At 37.3% G+C, this 12,721-nt stretch overlaps 2 protein-coding genes across 3 annotated transcripts in view; both read left to right on the plus strand.

Moving 5' to 3' along the window:
- The window catches only part of LOC137980935 (uncharacterized), an 11,199-nt gene extending 3,891 nt beyond the window's left edge, over positions 1-7,308 (plus strand). The window contains exons 2-5 of one of the 2 annotated variants that reach the window (XM_068828324.1): positions 438-845; positions 2,524-2,583; positions 3,604-3,657; positions 5,380-7,308. In XM_068828324.1, coding sequence (XP_068684425.1) covers positions 438-845; positions 2,524-2,583; positions 3,604-3,657; positions 5,380-5,450 — 593 coding nt within the window. In that variant the 3' untranslated portion in view covers positions 5,451-7,308. The remainder of the gene's footprint in view (positions 1-437; positions 846-2,523; positions 2,584-3,603; positions 3,658-5,379) is intronic. The other variant, XM_068828325.1, reaches the window with a different exon arrangement.
- A 3,113-nt stretch (positions 7,309-10,421) lies between these two features.
- LOC137973615 (zinc finger protein 431-like) lies at positions 10,422-12,006 on the plus strand. The gene is made up of 2 exons (XM_068820460.1): positions 10,422-10,512; positions 11,195-12,006. The coding sequence occupies exons 1-2, from the start codon at positions 10,422-10,424 to the stop codon at positions 11,971-11,973; spliced, it is 870 nt and encodes a 289-aa protein (XP_068676561.1). The 3' UTR covers positions 11,974-12,006.
- Positions 12,007-12,721: the final 715 nt, after the last annotated feature.

Raw genomic sequence — 12,721 nt, forward strand, 5'->3', positions numbered from 1 at the left:
AGCTTAGTTAGTGGAATTTTGCACATGTAGCTAATGTTAGGAGAAATTTTAATGTTTCTGTGATTGACAGTACTTTTAATTAACTTAATAACCAATGGGGCTGGAGTTCATTTCTGGACTTGGCATCATAAGATTGAGTTTCTTGCAATTGGCTGACTCTCTTTCCTATTAAGAGTGATGGTTATAGATTTTACTCTGTGTAATGCCAGTTTTACTTAAAATTTGATATGATTTATGTGGTTTTAGCAGAGCACTAAATAAATGAGCAATAGTATTGTCACAGTTATTAATTTAAGTAAAGATTTAAAACACATCATACATACGATCTGCACAAGTACTCCTTTAAGGATTAATTAGTATGGAATATTAATTATATTTCCCTTGTATTATTATTAATAATAGTTACTGTTACAAAAACTTGTATTTTTTTCCCTCAGATTCTTTACCCATCTGCAACACCAGTAAAGTTGGACAAAGCGTCAAATATCAATGCTACTTCAATGCCCCTGTGGAAGATAGTACTGACTTACAGGGGGCATGTTTAACCGTATGGACCCCAGATAGAAGACAAAAGATTCAGGACTTAGTTTGTCTCGCGCCTGGAAATACCAAAGATTTCAGTAGCTGTATAAGACATGATGATCCCCTCCTGGGTGATTGCTGTCAGAAAAATCTTAAAGAAGTATATTTCCACAAGCTTAAGGATGGGTCTTTCGAGTTTGGTTTTGTTACGAAACATGGACCGATATTAAGCTGTGGCAACTATACCAACTTCAAAATATCAACTACTACATGGGGACTGTCGTCACCCAAGGACATTTGTACCATCATAAGCAATGGAACAGGTGGGTTAATTATTTGAAATTTAGTACAAGCTTAATGTACTTAAAAGTATGGCAAATATTATTGGTGCTTTGTGGATTATTGCTGTTGATCTGCATGATAATCTCTGCAGCTGTGTTTCTGTGGTTTCTCAGCCATTTTTACCCTTTTGGCATCCTAGCATGAGCCTGGGCTATTTTGGGCATGGAGATGCACTGCATAATAATTATGTAGTGCATTACCATGCCCAAAATACAGGAAATGGCATCTTGGAGGCACAGTCATATCTTTCCTGGGGGAGCATGCCCCTTGAACCCCTAGAGGCTTGCGTGGCCACACTGCTCCTAAAACCTCCCTTTTTTAGTTAATTGACAGGGTTGGAATCTAGGTAATGAATCAGCCAAAATACAGCTCAGTTACAACGTTTTAAATTTGTTATTTAAGGACGTTCGCGCCCATTGCCACTACACATCCTTACAGCGCACGCAAATTCACATGCCACGTCATGCATCGAGCGTGTGCGCTAAGTACTAAAATGAGCAATTATAGGGCAGATGGCCATTGCTATAGCTTTGCTTGGATTTAACAATCTTGGATGTTAGGTGACCTCTACTTTTCTTTTTAGAAACAGATTTTATTTACAATTATCTCCACATTGTCCAAAATTATGAACAAAAAATCAATGTGGGAAGTTAAAAAAATTTCAACATTTCTGTCCTTGGGAAATGGAATCCTGCCATCTTGCGGCTGCAATGCACATGAAACTATGGTCGCTAGATGCAAACTTGTTCTTTAAGGAACCTCAACAGTTAACTAAATTCACTTGATGGATCCACTTAAACAAAGTTTGGTAGAGAACATTTCACCTCAAAGATGTATAAATATTGCAATATTTTTGGGCTTACAGACACTGTGGCCTTTAATTCACTTAAGAAGCCGGATTTTTTCAGATTTAGGGTGTTCTTCCGGGCAAGTTCTCTCCAAAACTAAGTCAGTGACCCCTCATTCTTTTTACATTTCTGACATCACTAACTCGAGGTACCTAAAATTTGCAGAAAAAAATCAATGTTAGAAAATTTTCGCACGAACGTTCTTTAGGCAAACTAATCTTACAAAAACTATAGCTAAGAATTTTCGTACAAGTCAGAATATTAATAACCCAGCCTACATCCACTCAAAGAGAAGATCCCTTTCACATGATTGCCCCAAATGGTAATAAGGGCTAATGAAAATAGAGCATGCAGCCTCACTTAGTAGGGGTAGGGTCAGGTACTGATTGTACTACTCACAGACAAACACCCACAAATACACATAGCACTGTGTAATTATGTAATAACAGCAAGTAAATCTGTACACTGTACACTGTTAATACATGTAGCTAAAATAGCAGCTGCCAAAAATACAGTAACCCTAACCTACAGCTCGAAATTATTATATGCTTCCTGACCTTACGTAAATTGGAGTTATTTTTGCCATGTTAGCCAACTGGCAGCTTGCTGAAGCAGTGTGAAACTTAAGGGAATTTGTTTTTATTTCGGTGACTGTACGGTGTACCTCAGTGGTTCTACCATGATAGTCGTGTCAAGGAATTGGAAGAATGCTATACCAATAAAGCATAAGCAATTGGTTATTGAAACTAAAAACACCGCACAGTCATATGAACAATGAACTTTTTTACAGTAATTTATTTTCTTTTTTCAGCAGAAAGTCCCTCTACCAATCCACTGTTCACATCAACTACTCCAAACAATAAGACTGAAGGTAAATACGTAACATTAGGTAAATACTACCATTAGGGCTTCAATTGAACCCGTAACACCATACACTGTACCTGTCACGGGTGTCACTTGCAAATGTTATGGCTACAAAACCGTCTTGAACAGTAGATCAGTGAGTATATTACTTGCAGTGTTACGGCTGAAAATAGCGCAGCAACGGCCGTTCAAAATTTTATTAAGAACCCTGACCATTACGACAACTTGCCAGATATAATATTATAGAATCTTGACTTACATGTAAAGACAAACGTTATTTTGGAATTAGTATGTATACACATGTAGGTACATGTATGTAAATTAGAAAAATGTGAGTTATTGAATTATCTTATAACTCTTGCAAAATTGTATATATAGCAAAGTCGAAAACAAGGTAAGATTCCAGAATGTGAAGTTTTCTTAAAACAAGTAGACGTTAAATATAGAACTGAGAAATACATTGCTGTTAAAAATAATACACAGAAAAAAAAATTAATTTCAGGCTAAGTGGTTATTATATAAATGGTATTTATATTTAACAGATAATAGTTCACAAATATAATTATGGTAATATAAATGTAATTTATAATTAACAATAGCTTACAAATGTAAATAGAGTATACTGAGAGTCTTGTAAACACTTCTTTTTTTATTTTCAAAATGGCAATAAAACATGTGGAAAAAAAAAATGTTACATTTAGACTTCAAATGAAAATTTGAAGAATAACCAAAAGTGCTTTTTTCAAAGACCAAAAATATTGTTGCAATGCAGACTCAGGTTGATGTACTCTGACTTGCCTAAAACAAAGATTGAAAATATCTGCCGGTGTAATATGTTTTACCAACTGAGGTACGAGGTCAATCAGTTGGGAGCAGTTCAATTTGTTAGGCCCAATAACAGTGAAAAGACTGAAGGAATGAAACAAAGTGGATTATACAACTTATTAATATGTAGATGACAAAAATATTAGAAATTTAGTGTGAACTCAGACTTGCTGTTGATGGTTTTCTTGAAATATTTCTTTAGGTGTAACAGTAACGGATTCCGATTCATCTCCGTCACCTGGAACAGCTAACCATGGTCAGTTTTGAATTTCCATGTACAGTGTAGTTGTAATTTATGGTATGTAATGAATTCATATAGTGCATTTCCTATTTCCATATTCAAATGCACTTTACAAGCAATCAACCTGTGGGTGAGATCAGCATCAGCATGTACAGGCGCGGCTGGCAGCTGCTATCAGTCCATTAGCGATATTTCACCCAACTTATGAATTAATGATACATGTATGAGGCCTGACCTTGTGTCGATCTTCCTATAAATGAAAGTTGCTTGAGGCCAATTTCTTCTACAACTTACTGAAAAATGTCTGTTAGGAATATTAATGTGCAAATGCAAGTTAATGAACTAAAAAAAACCCCAATAAATCAATAATTACAATGCAAATACTTCATTATTGCCAATCACTTCATTCATGTCTTAGGGTTATAAATTAATTATAACTGATCTGAGCCCTTGTACACTAAAAACATGTACTTACTGTAAGACTGCAAATCAAATTGAATCAAGGATAAAATGAAATTATGGTTTTGGGCTGAGGAAACAATCATTTCAGCTAGACAAAAAACACACCAAATAAAGGGCTTTCAGAGGTCAGCTACTTCACTAAGAAATCAGCTACTTTTTTCCCTAAATTGACACTTTTGTCCAGACATGACCCTAATTAGATGCACACCCAATTTTGACATCCAATACAAAGTGTCCCTTTAAGTCTAAGCCTTTGCTAACCTACAGTATTTTCAACAATAAGGTACATTGTAAGCTTAGGGTAAAGAGTAGCATTACATTACATTACATTACATTACACTACATAAATTATACTTGATTGACCGCTCCCCATGAGGGATTTCAGGGCCAATGAAACATGTACAATCAACGAAACAACTGAACACAACAACTACAACTGTTAAGAATCCCAATTGGCCGGAGACAAACCAGTTGGCTATTTACAAGTGCAGCAAGCTATAGGAAGTTGAACCGGCCAGGAACAACCAGGAACAAATTAAACGAGTGGTCAGAGCGGGTCTTGAACCCGGGATCTCTGGATCTCAAGGCAAGCGCCCTGACCACTGGGCCACACTGCCTCCTGAGGCTTAGGGTAAAATCAATCCAGTCGTTTATCTTTATACTTGATGAGCAGCATTTAGGGGGACACTTTGTGACATTAATTGTCTGTATGGCATGAGTGATGTTGAAGTTAGGGAGAAGAGCAAGGGGACACTTTGTGACACTTATTGAAATCCGCATGCATCTAATTGGGGTCAATCCTGGACATGTAAATTGAAATAATTTAGGCATGTGCAAATGGCACAAAGGATTCTTGACTGTTTGTCGTTTGACAAAATTTCTTCATTTAAGTTTCTCAGACAATAGTGATACTCACTGTTACGTCACCTATTGTCATTGATGTGCCAACCAGAGATTTTATTGGCTGTCGAAAAAAAGGATTCCAGATTTTGTTCTGTGGTTGGCAAAATTTATAAACAGTGAATATCACTATAATTATAATTATGATAATTAAAAAGATTAAGATCTTCTGAATATTTGAGGAACTGACTGGAAGTATGAAGAGAAGTAAAAGTACAATAATCTTCAGGATTTGAACCCACAACTCGCTACACTCTTGGCCTAAATGAGAAAATCAACAAAGGGTTACGGAAGTGACCATGCTTGAAATATAACTGGTTACTTTACTATTATACTTACACATTTCTAATCAATAATTTATTATTTCTTTTACAGCTGTAGCTGGTACCAGTAACAAAGAAATCGTTATCATATCATTAATTTTGGTGAAATTATTATGTGGATGAGAATGAATCAAGCTGAACATAATAGTGTATTTGTGGTACAACAAAATAGTTAGCACTGTTTATTGATTTCTTTTAGCTGTTTTTGTGTGCAATCCACAATACAATTTTTAGCATTACAATTAAGTTGTTTGATGTAAAAGAAGGCATGGAACAACCTTAGAAAAGGAGGAAGAGGTTTGCATGCAAACCAACCTCCCTATCAATGAAGTACTTTAAAGTTATAACCACACAAATCCCTTTTTGACAGGAGAGGGGAGGCTTAAAACTGTGGCTTAATTCTCTCAGACATTACTAAACAAAACACCGAAACAGCAAAACGAAGCATCAAAACAGCATGTATGACCCCACCATACATTGAATACTAACCGACAAAGGTTGGATTTGAGATTAAATATCATTTTAAGCCTACATGTAATTACCCCTAAAACGTTATTTCTTCTCATCTCAGTCTTAAAATGAATCCTAATCTTAATCTCAATGAATTAGGAGCAATAGCGTTTTAATTTCAAATTCAACCATTCTTGGTTAGTATTCAATGTATGGTGGTGTTATACATTGTGTTCTGGAGCTTCGTTTCGGTGTTTCACTGTTTCAAGGTTTAGTAATGCCCGCTTCTCCCCTCCGAAATGACAACAATGATCGGACGATTTTGGTCTCTCTTGAGGAGTGAGGATTTCTGTCTCACGTAGGGTTTTCAGGATATAAAAATCTGATATTTAAAACTCTCAAGTCTTGAGCTTTTACTGCTAAGGTTGTTCCTGACCATTGCTTTCATATTTTATGAAACAAAGCCTTTATGAACACCATGAGAAATACTGCCTGTACAGTAGCTCACTTATCTCAGCTACTAAACTGGAAATGGTATTTTTTATGGCTGTTAAAAGGCTTGATCCTTGTCATTTTTAGTTATCACAGGGGCCCTAAAACTGTAAACAAGCCACACAATGAACAGGGTACAAATGTACTGCCGTTATTTAAAAAACACTGAGCAGAAATGTTTGCATAAATATGGGGTCTGGCATGGGTATTTACAATACTAACATCAGTATGTTATTACCTGTTTTTTTTTTAAATAACAATTATGTTATTTTTCATAAATAAGAGATAATTACTAGAGTACCTTTTTTACCAAAAGTATTTTTTAGAGCTTACTACATGTATTCAGTCAAACAGAGATTTGTAAAAAATGTTTTGTTACTAAAGGGAAAATAGTTGAAGTTGTGCAGATTTTCCACAAAAAAATAAGTAACAAACCAACTAAGCCTTGTGATTGGTCAATGAGCAGAAAAAAGTCAAATATAGCCAATCAAATGTGAGCCCTGGATGGTGCAATGTTTGTGTGATATGCATGGATTGCTTCTGCTTAACCATCTCAAATTTTTCTTGCATACTGTATTACAAAGTAATCGCATGATTTTTCTCATGCTATTTTCATTTTGTTCGTCTTTGAAAAAAATCTTCGTGCTTTATATTTATTCCAAATTGCACTCAGTCCTGTGATTACATTTTATACTGACAGTTGAAAGTTAATATTTTAGGTATTTTGTAAAATCACAGCTACATTTTGAGCAAAAGAAATAGCTAGAGACTAGTGTACGAATAATTGGCAAACAATGATATTAATTTTTTGCAACCAAGTCCTACGCAAAAGACAAGCTACACGGTGTACGGCCATATTCTAAGCCACTAAAGTGAAAGCAGCTTTGTGTAGACAATAATTTGGTTAAGATGAAGCTGCATCCTAATTCACTTAATGTTGAATATTGCTGCTTTGTTTATGGGTGTGGGACAGGTTGCAAATATTCATAGCTTAGTATATTATTAGTTAGTTCAAACTATTTTTATGCACTTGTAGTAGTGGATAATAAAGTGATTTATGAAATAATGTTTTAATGTCATATTTGGTCTGAACGCATGGAAGGTTGTATTGGCATACTGTATATGTACCATACTTCATTTAATTGAAATGAAGACTCAACTCTTGTTGAGAAAAAAGGGAGCTTAAGCCAGGATGACGATGACTGCTACAAGCATGTTATCCAAAAATATTATTTAATTCCTGTTATTGCAATCATTTTGCAATTACTCCCAGTCGTTCGGCGTGGAAAGTATGTATCAACATTCCAGCTGCAGGCATAAAACTAGTATGAAAGATGTGGATGTTTGGAGAGAATTCCCTAAAATTGCCCCAGCCTTGGACTAAATGCTGCAGCTGCAACCAAAAATACACTGTGATACCCTTAAACATAGTATTCATTTCCATCAAATGCAACGAGCACTTCAATTGAAGCATTTTCATCAAAACACCTAGATAATTATTATCTAATAACACTGAAAAACCCAACTTGAACTTTTTTTATTGGTAAAATGAGTATGAGGAGGGTTTGTTGTCTTTGAAAAAGAATGGTATTGGGAGTTCATGCATTGTAACAGTGTGTAACTCAGTGGACGTGAATCTTTTTTTACGTTTGTGGCTTTTAATCTGTCTAAGGGCAGCAGTGTTACTTCAATGCAGTCAATAGGGGCTGGTAATCAGGGATCAAAAACACTTAAAAACTAGAGTTTGTCCCCTTTAAGTACACTCTGATTTTCTTTTCTGATACACACTGTCCACTGCATTGCATTCTTCGGGTTGAAACCACCGGAAAGTTAGTTGCTGTGTGGTAGTAGTTTCCATGGACAATCCAAAAGAGCTTTGAGGAACATCAACAGGTTACCATTGGTTGCCACAATTCCCTTTTGCTTCCTTGATTTTTGGTGTCAGGCTGCATTAAAATAGTCTGTTTTACTAACTGCATGGCCTTTATAATGGGCAGCTAAATACTCTTTCTCTTCCATAGACATTGGCATCCTGTGTTATCTTAAAACAATCCTCTCTTACAGTCTGTTTCACATTATCACCATATTTGTATTAACAGAAGGCTGCAAACAATAAAGGAGAGATCAGACCCTCTCAGATTTTCAATTTAAAAAAGACTAGTTATGAACTGTCTTGAATTGGCCCACATGTGCAAAATTATTGTGTGTAATGTTATGAGGCAATTTGAACTTGCATGCCCGAATGAAATGTGAGTTTAATTAAGGCGGCAGTAGCATAGTGGGGGGGGCAGTGGGGGAGTTTTGGTATTTCACCCCCCTAAGTACCCGGTAGAAAAAAAAGTTAGTATGGAATTCCATACAAAAAAAAAAAGGCGATTTTCCGCTAAAAACCGACCGGAAAATGGTTTTTTTTTGTATGGGATTTCCAAAAAAAAATAGGGCGCCACCTAAGTACCCGGTAGAGCGTAAAAATGTGTGGAAAATAGAGGGTAAATGGCGCAAAAAAAAATCCCACTCCCCTAATACCCCCATAGAAATTTCGAAGAGGGATTTCACCCCCCAAAGTACCCTTTACGGGGTATTAGGGGGGTGAAGGCTGTAAAAATAAGAGAGAAATGTATGGACGATTTTGTGTCACTTTTTAATGAGGACGCAAAAATTTTTGTTTGAAATTTTTTCTAAGTGTCGATTTTTGACCTCTGTAAAGGGTGTTTAGGGGGGCGATTTTCGTTTTTTTCACCCCCCTAAGTACCCGGTAGAAAAAAGGGTAGTATGAGAATGGGAAAACGAAGAAAAGGGTGGTGTGGCCAAAAAGGTGGTCGTGGTCTACTGAAAAAGGTGGCGCGGGTTTGGGCCGAGTGCCGAAGACTTTTTTTTTTTTTTTTTTTTTTTTTTTTTTTTTTTTTCTGATTGGGAGGGAGTTTGGGGGGCTAGTGAGGAGGGCGAAAGGGGCGAAGGGCGAAACCAGGAGGCCTTGGGGTGAAGTCTCCTTATGATACGGTTTTAATGCGATTCAGGTGTACCCGAAAAAGTAGGTCGGCCATGGTGACAGCGTGCAGATCAAATCTTAAAAACACAACCCGCTGTTTTTTATTTTTTTATTTTATGGAAAGCGGGCTACAAGGTGGTTTTTTAACCAAAGACTTGTAATCCATTTTGGTAAGGGCCGACGCCGGTGGTTTGGTTTTGTTGTTTTCTGGTTGTGTGGCCTCGACCGCCGCGTTGTGGTTGCTTTTTCTGGCGACGGCGAGACCCTAAAATGCCTCCTAGAATGCCTGCTAGAGAAGCTCCCGCAGCGGAAACTAAACCTGCTTTGAGTCCTAGTTTTTGAAGTTTTTGCCGTTGGGCTTTGTGAGAGCGTTGATCCCAAGTCTTTTGAAAGTGGTGAGCCTTTTGCAGCATGTGGGTATCGAGCAAACGTTTTGGTGTGGGTAATTTTCTCTGAGGAGTTGAAATGGGTGGTAGTGGTTTTAATTCGGCTTTCAAAGCCTTTCCTAGTTGAAGCCTTTCTTGAAATTTTTGCGTGGCTAGATTCATTTGATTTTGTTGTTGTCGAGCTTGTATCAGATTTTGACGCAGACGTTGTGCCTGCTGTTGCGTAAAGGGTTGAATCATGGTGGTGTACGATTAAGTTTAGGTTGGATTTTATTGATCTTGCTTATATAGTTTTTAGGAAAAAATGGTTACTACTTGTTTTAAAAGAAAGAAAATCGACCCTGCTATTAGCTATTTATTTTTCATGAAATGAACAGATGGTTTTTTATCTTTTTATTGGGTGGTTTATTCCTTTTTTTGATCAACAATTTACACCCCATTGATATTTTACAATAACCAACAAATGGCAATACCAATAATACGGATAACTTCTATCAGGAAAAGAACAGCGACATTGTATTCGAATAGTTGATTTGTTTCTAATCTTTTCGATTTTGGTATCATATCTATAGTAAGTAAACCTACTAAATGGGGCTGTTTTTGCGTAACAGAAAATCTGAACAATATTTTTTTCTCGATCTAAATCTATCTGAAAATATTTCAAGCGTTTTGTTCCACTACTATCAGATTTCATGTATATATAACAACTCTCATTGAAAGGTTTTGTTTGCCAAAGAGTGGAAAGCGGTGTCTGCAACATGATTTGGTTTTTAAGAAATGTCACCTCTTGCTGCCTTTCTTTTTCTAGAGCTTCCAATTTGCTTTCCAAACGCGTCAACCTGTCTTGTAGATCTTGTTTTGCTGGAGGGTGGGTTGGTCTTACTCTATTGGAGTCGTTGTTTTCCTTCAAAAAGGTGATTTCAAGATGAAATTGTAGCTTTGGGTTGTGTGTCATCTGCTCCAAAGCGTTCCAACACTGTTGGAGAGGATCGTAGGATGGGTAACGAGGGTTCATCGAAACGAAACTAGTCATGGCTTGTAAAAACACATGATTGGAATCTGAGAGACGATTCACAGTTGTCGACCCATACCATTTGGTTTGACCCTCAGTGATTTCCACGCTCACGTTGGTCTCTGGCGGTAGTTGAGTTTTCATTTCTTGGGACAATCGCGTGAAGCGTTCGTGTAGATCCATCAGATAAGTGTTCATGAGACAACTATCATTTGGGTAAAACACGGGTGGTTTCAGGGTGAAACGAATGGTTGAAACATTCTCTCTTCTCACCACGATGCTCTGATTGAGTATTTGAAATGTTTGAGTGGAAAAATGGGGTAGCAACACCAATTGACATGGTGGTTGATAGGTGAAAAACACGATACTCCAGAGGATAATGGTAGTCCAACCAAGCAGCGACATGGTGATCGTGTCAGATTCACAAGGGTCAATACCACCTCAACTAAGGTTGTCGGCGATAAAACATCCGCTTAAGAGCATCTGGTTGGATATGTAAATTTTTAACCCTCTTTTAATGATTTATATCTGTTCACAGGAAGCCTATTTTATTTTACTACTTGGTTAAATTTTGGGGGGCAATTGAAAACGCACCAGCTTACGCACACGGGAGACAAACCCTACAAATGTGAAAAGTGTGATAAAGCTTTTTCACATTCTGGATATTTAAAAAAACACCAACAAACGCACACGGGAGAGAAACCGTTTGCCTGCAACCAATGTGTGAAAGCTTTTGCTACTTTTAAAGACTTAAAAACCCACCAGCGAACGCATACGGGCGAGAAACCGTACCAGTGTGACACATGTGATAAAGCTTTTTCGACCTCTAGCAGTTTGAAAAATCATCAACGAAGGCATAAGGGTGAAAAACCTCATACGTGTGGCCGCCAGTGTGATAAAGCTTTTACAACCGCTTATCATTTACAACAACACCGGTTTACGCACACAGGCGACAAACCTCATGCTTGTGTCCAATGTTCCAAAGCTTTTTCAACCAAGGAGGGATTAAAAAAACACCAACAAACGCACACGGGAGAGAAACCGTTTGCCTGCAACCAATGCGAGAAAGCTTTTGCAAGCTCTTCAGATTTAAAAAAACATCAGCGAACGCATACAGGAGAGAAACCGTTTGCCTGTGAACAATGTGCCAAAGCTTTTAAAACGGGTTCCCAAATGAAAATTCACCAGCGAATACATACAGGAGACAAACCGTACAAATGTGACCAGTGTGATAAAATTTTTACTCAGAGGTGCCATCTGCATAAACATAAGCGAAAGATGCATCCGAACTTTTATGAAGTGAAGGTAGGGTATTAATCAATAAGCTACATCTAGGTAAGAAATAGAAACCCAGAATTTTGTAAAAGCTACGAGTTCCTATATACGAGTTCCTTATCAAATTGGCGGCCTATTTTTTTTTTAAAAAAAATATATTATAAAAATGGACACATGCAAATTTGCATCTGTGTTCGCTTTTAAATAATAAATGAGGATACAACAGCTGCATCGTGTGTGGTTTTTTCTATTTTTATTTTTATTTTTATAACTTGAAAACACAAAGACACCTTGAACGTTTAAAAGAGGGTTCGTTTTATAGCCTGCCTTCGCTTTTTTGGGGGAAAAATCCAATTTCAAAAAGAATCTCTTTGGTAAAAAAGCATGGCCGGAACAACAGCCTCTGGTATGGAAGTCCAAACCAAGCTTCATTTGGTTCAGGAGACGACTCACCAAAAGAAGTTTCAACTCCAGATCACTGCCACGTCGTTTCCTCCCAATCCAGAACATATGATTCTCTCGGTCACCTCAGCACTTTTTCACCAAGTGAAGCTGGAACAACGAGAAATGAAACTAGAGCTCACGTGTCCTAACGTGACCCACGAGACGGCCTCCACCGAATGGTTTTGTCCACAGAGTCTTTCGATGGGGGAACTCTTGACAAGGATCGATCAGCTTCAGAGGGATTTTGGGGCCCTCCCGCGCTTTCGAGACACCTATCTCGGGGAACCGACGGAACTTAGTTGTGTTTTTAAGTTTCGGATTTAACTTTTTGGTTTGAATTTTGTAA

Source organism: Montipora foliosa, chromosome 1 (genome assembly GCF_036669935.1).
Source record: "Montipora foliosa isolate CH-2021 chromosome 1, ASM3666993v2, whole genome shotgun sequence".
NCBI lineage: Eukaryota > Metazoa > Cnidaria > Anthozoa > Scleractinia > Acroporidae > Montipora > Montipora foliosa.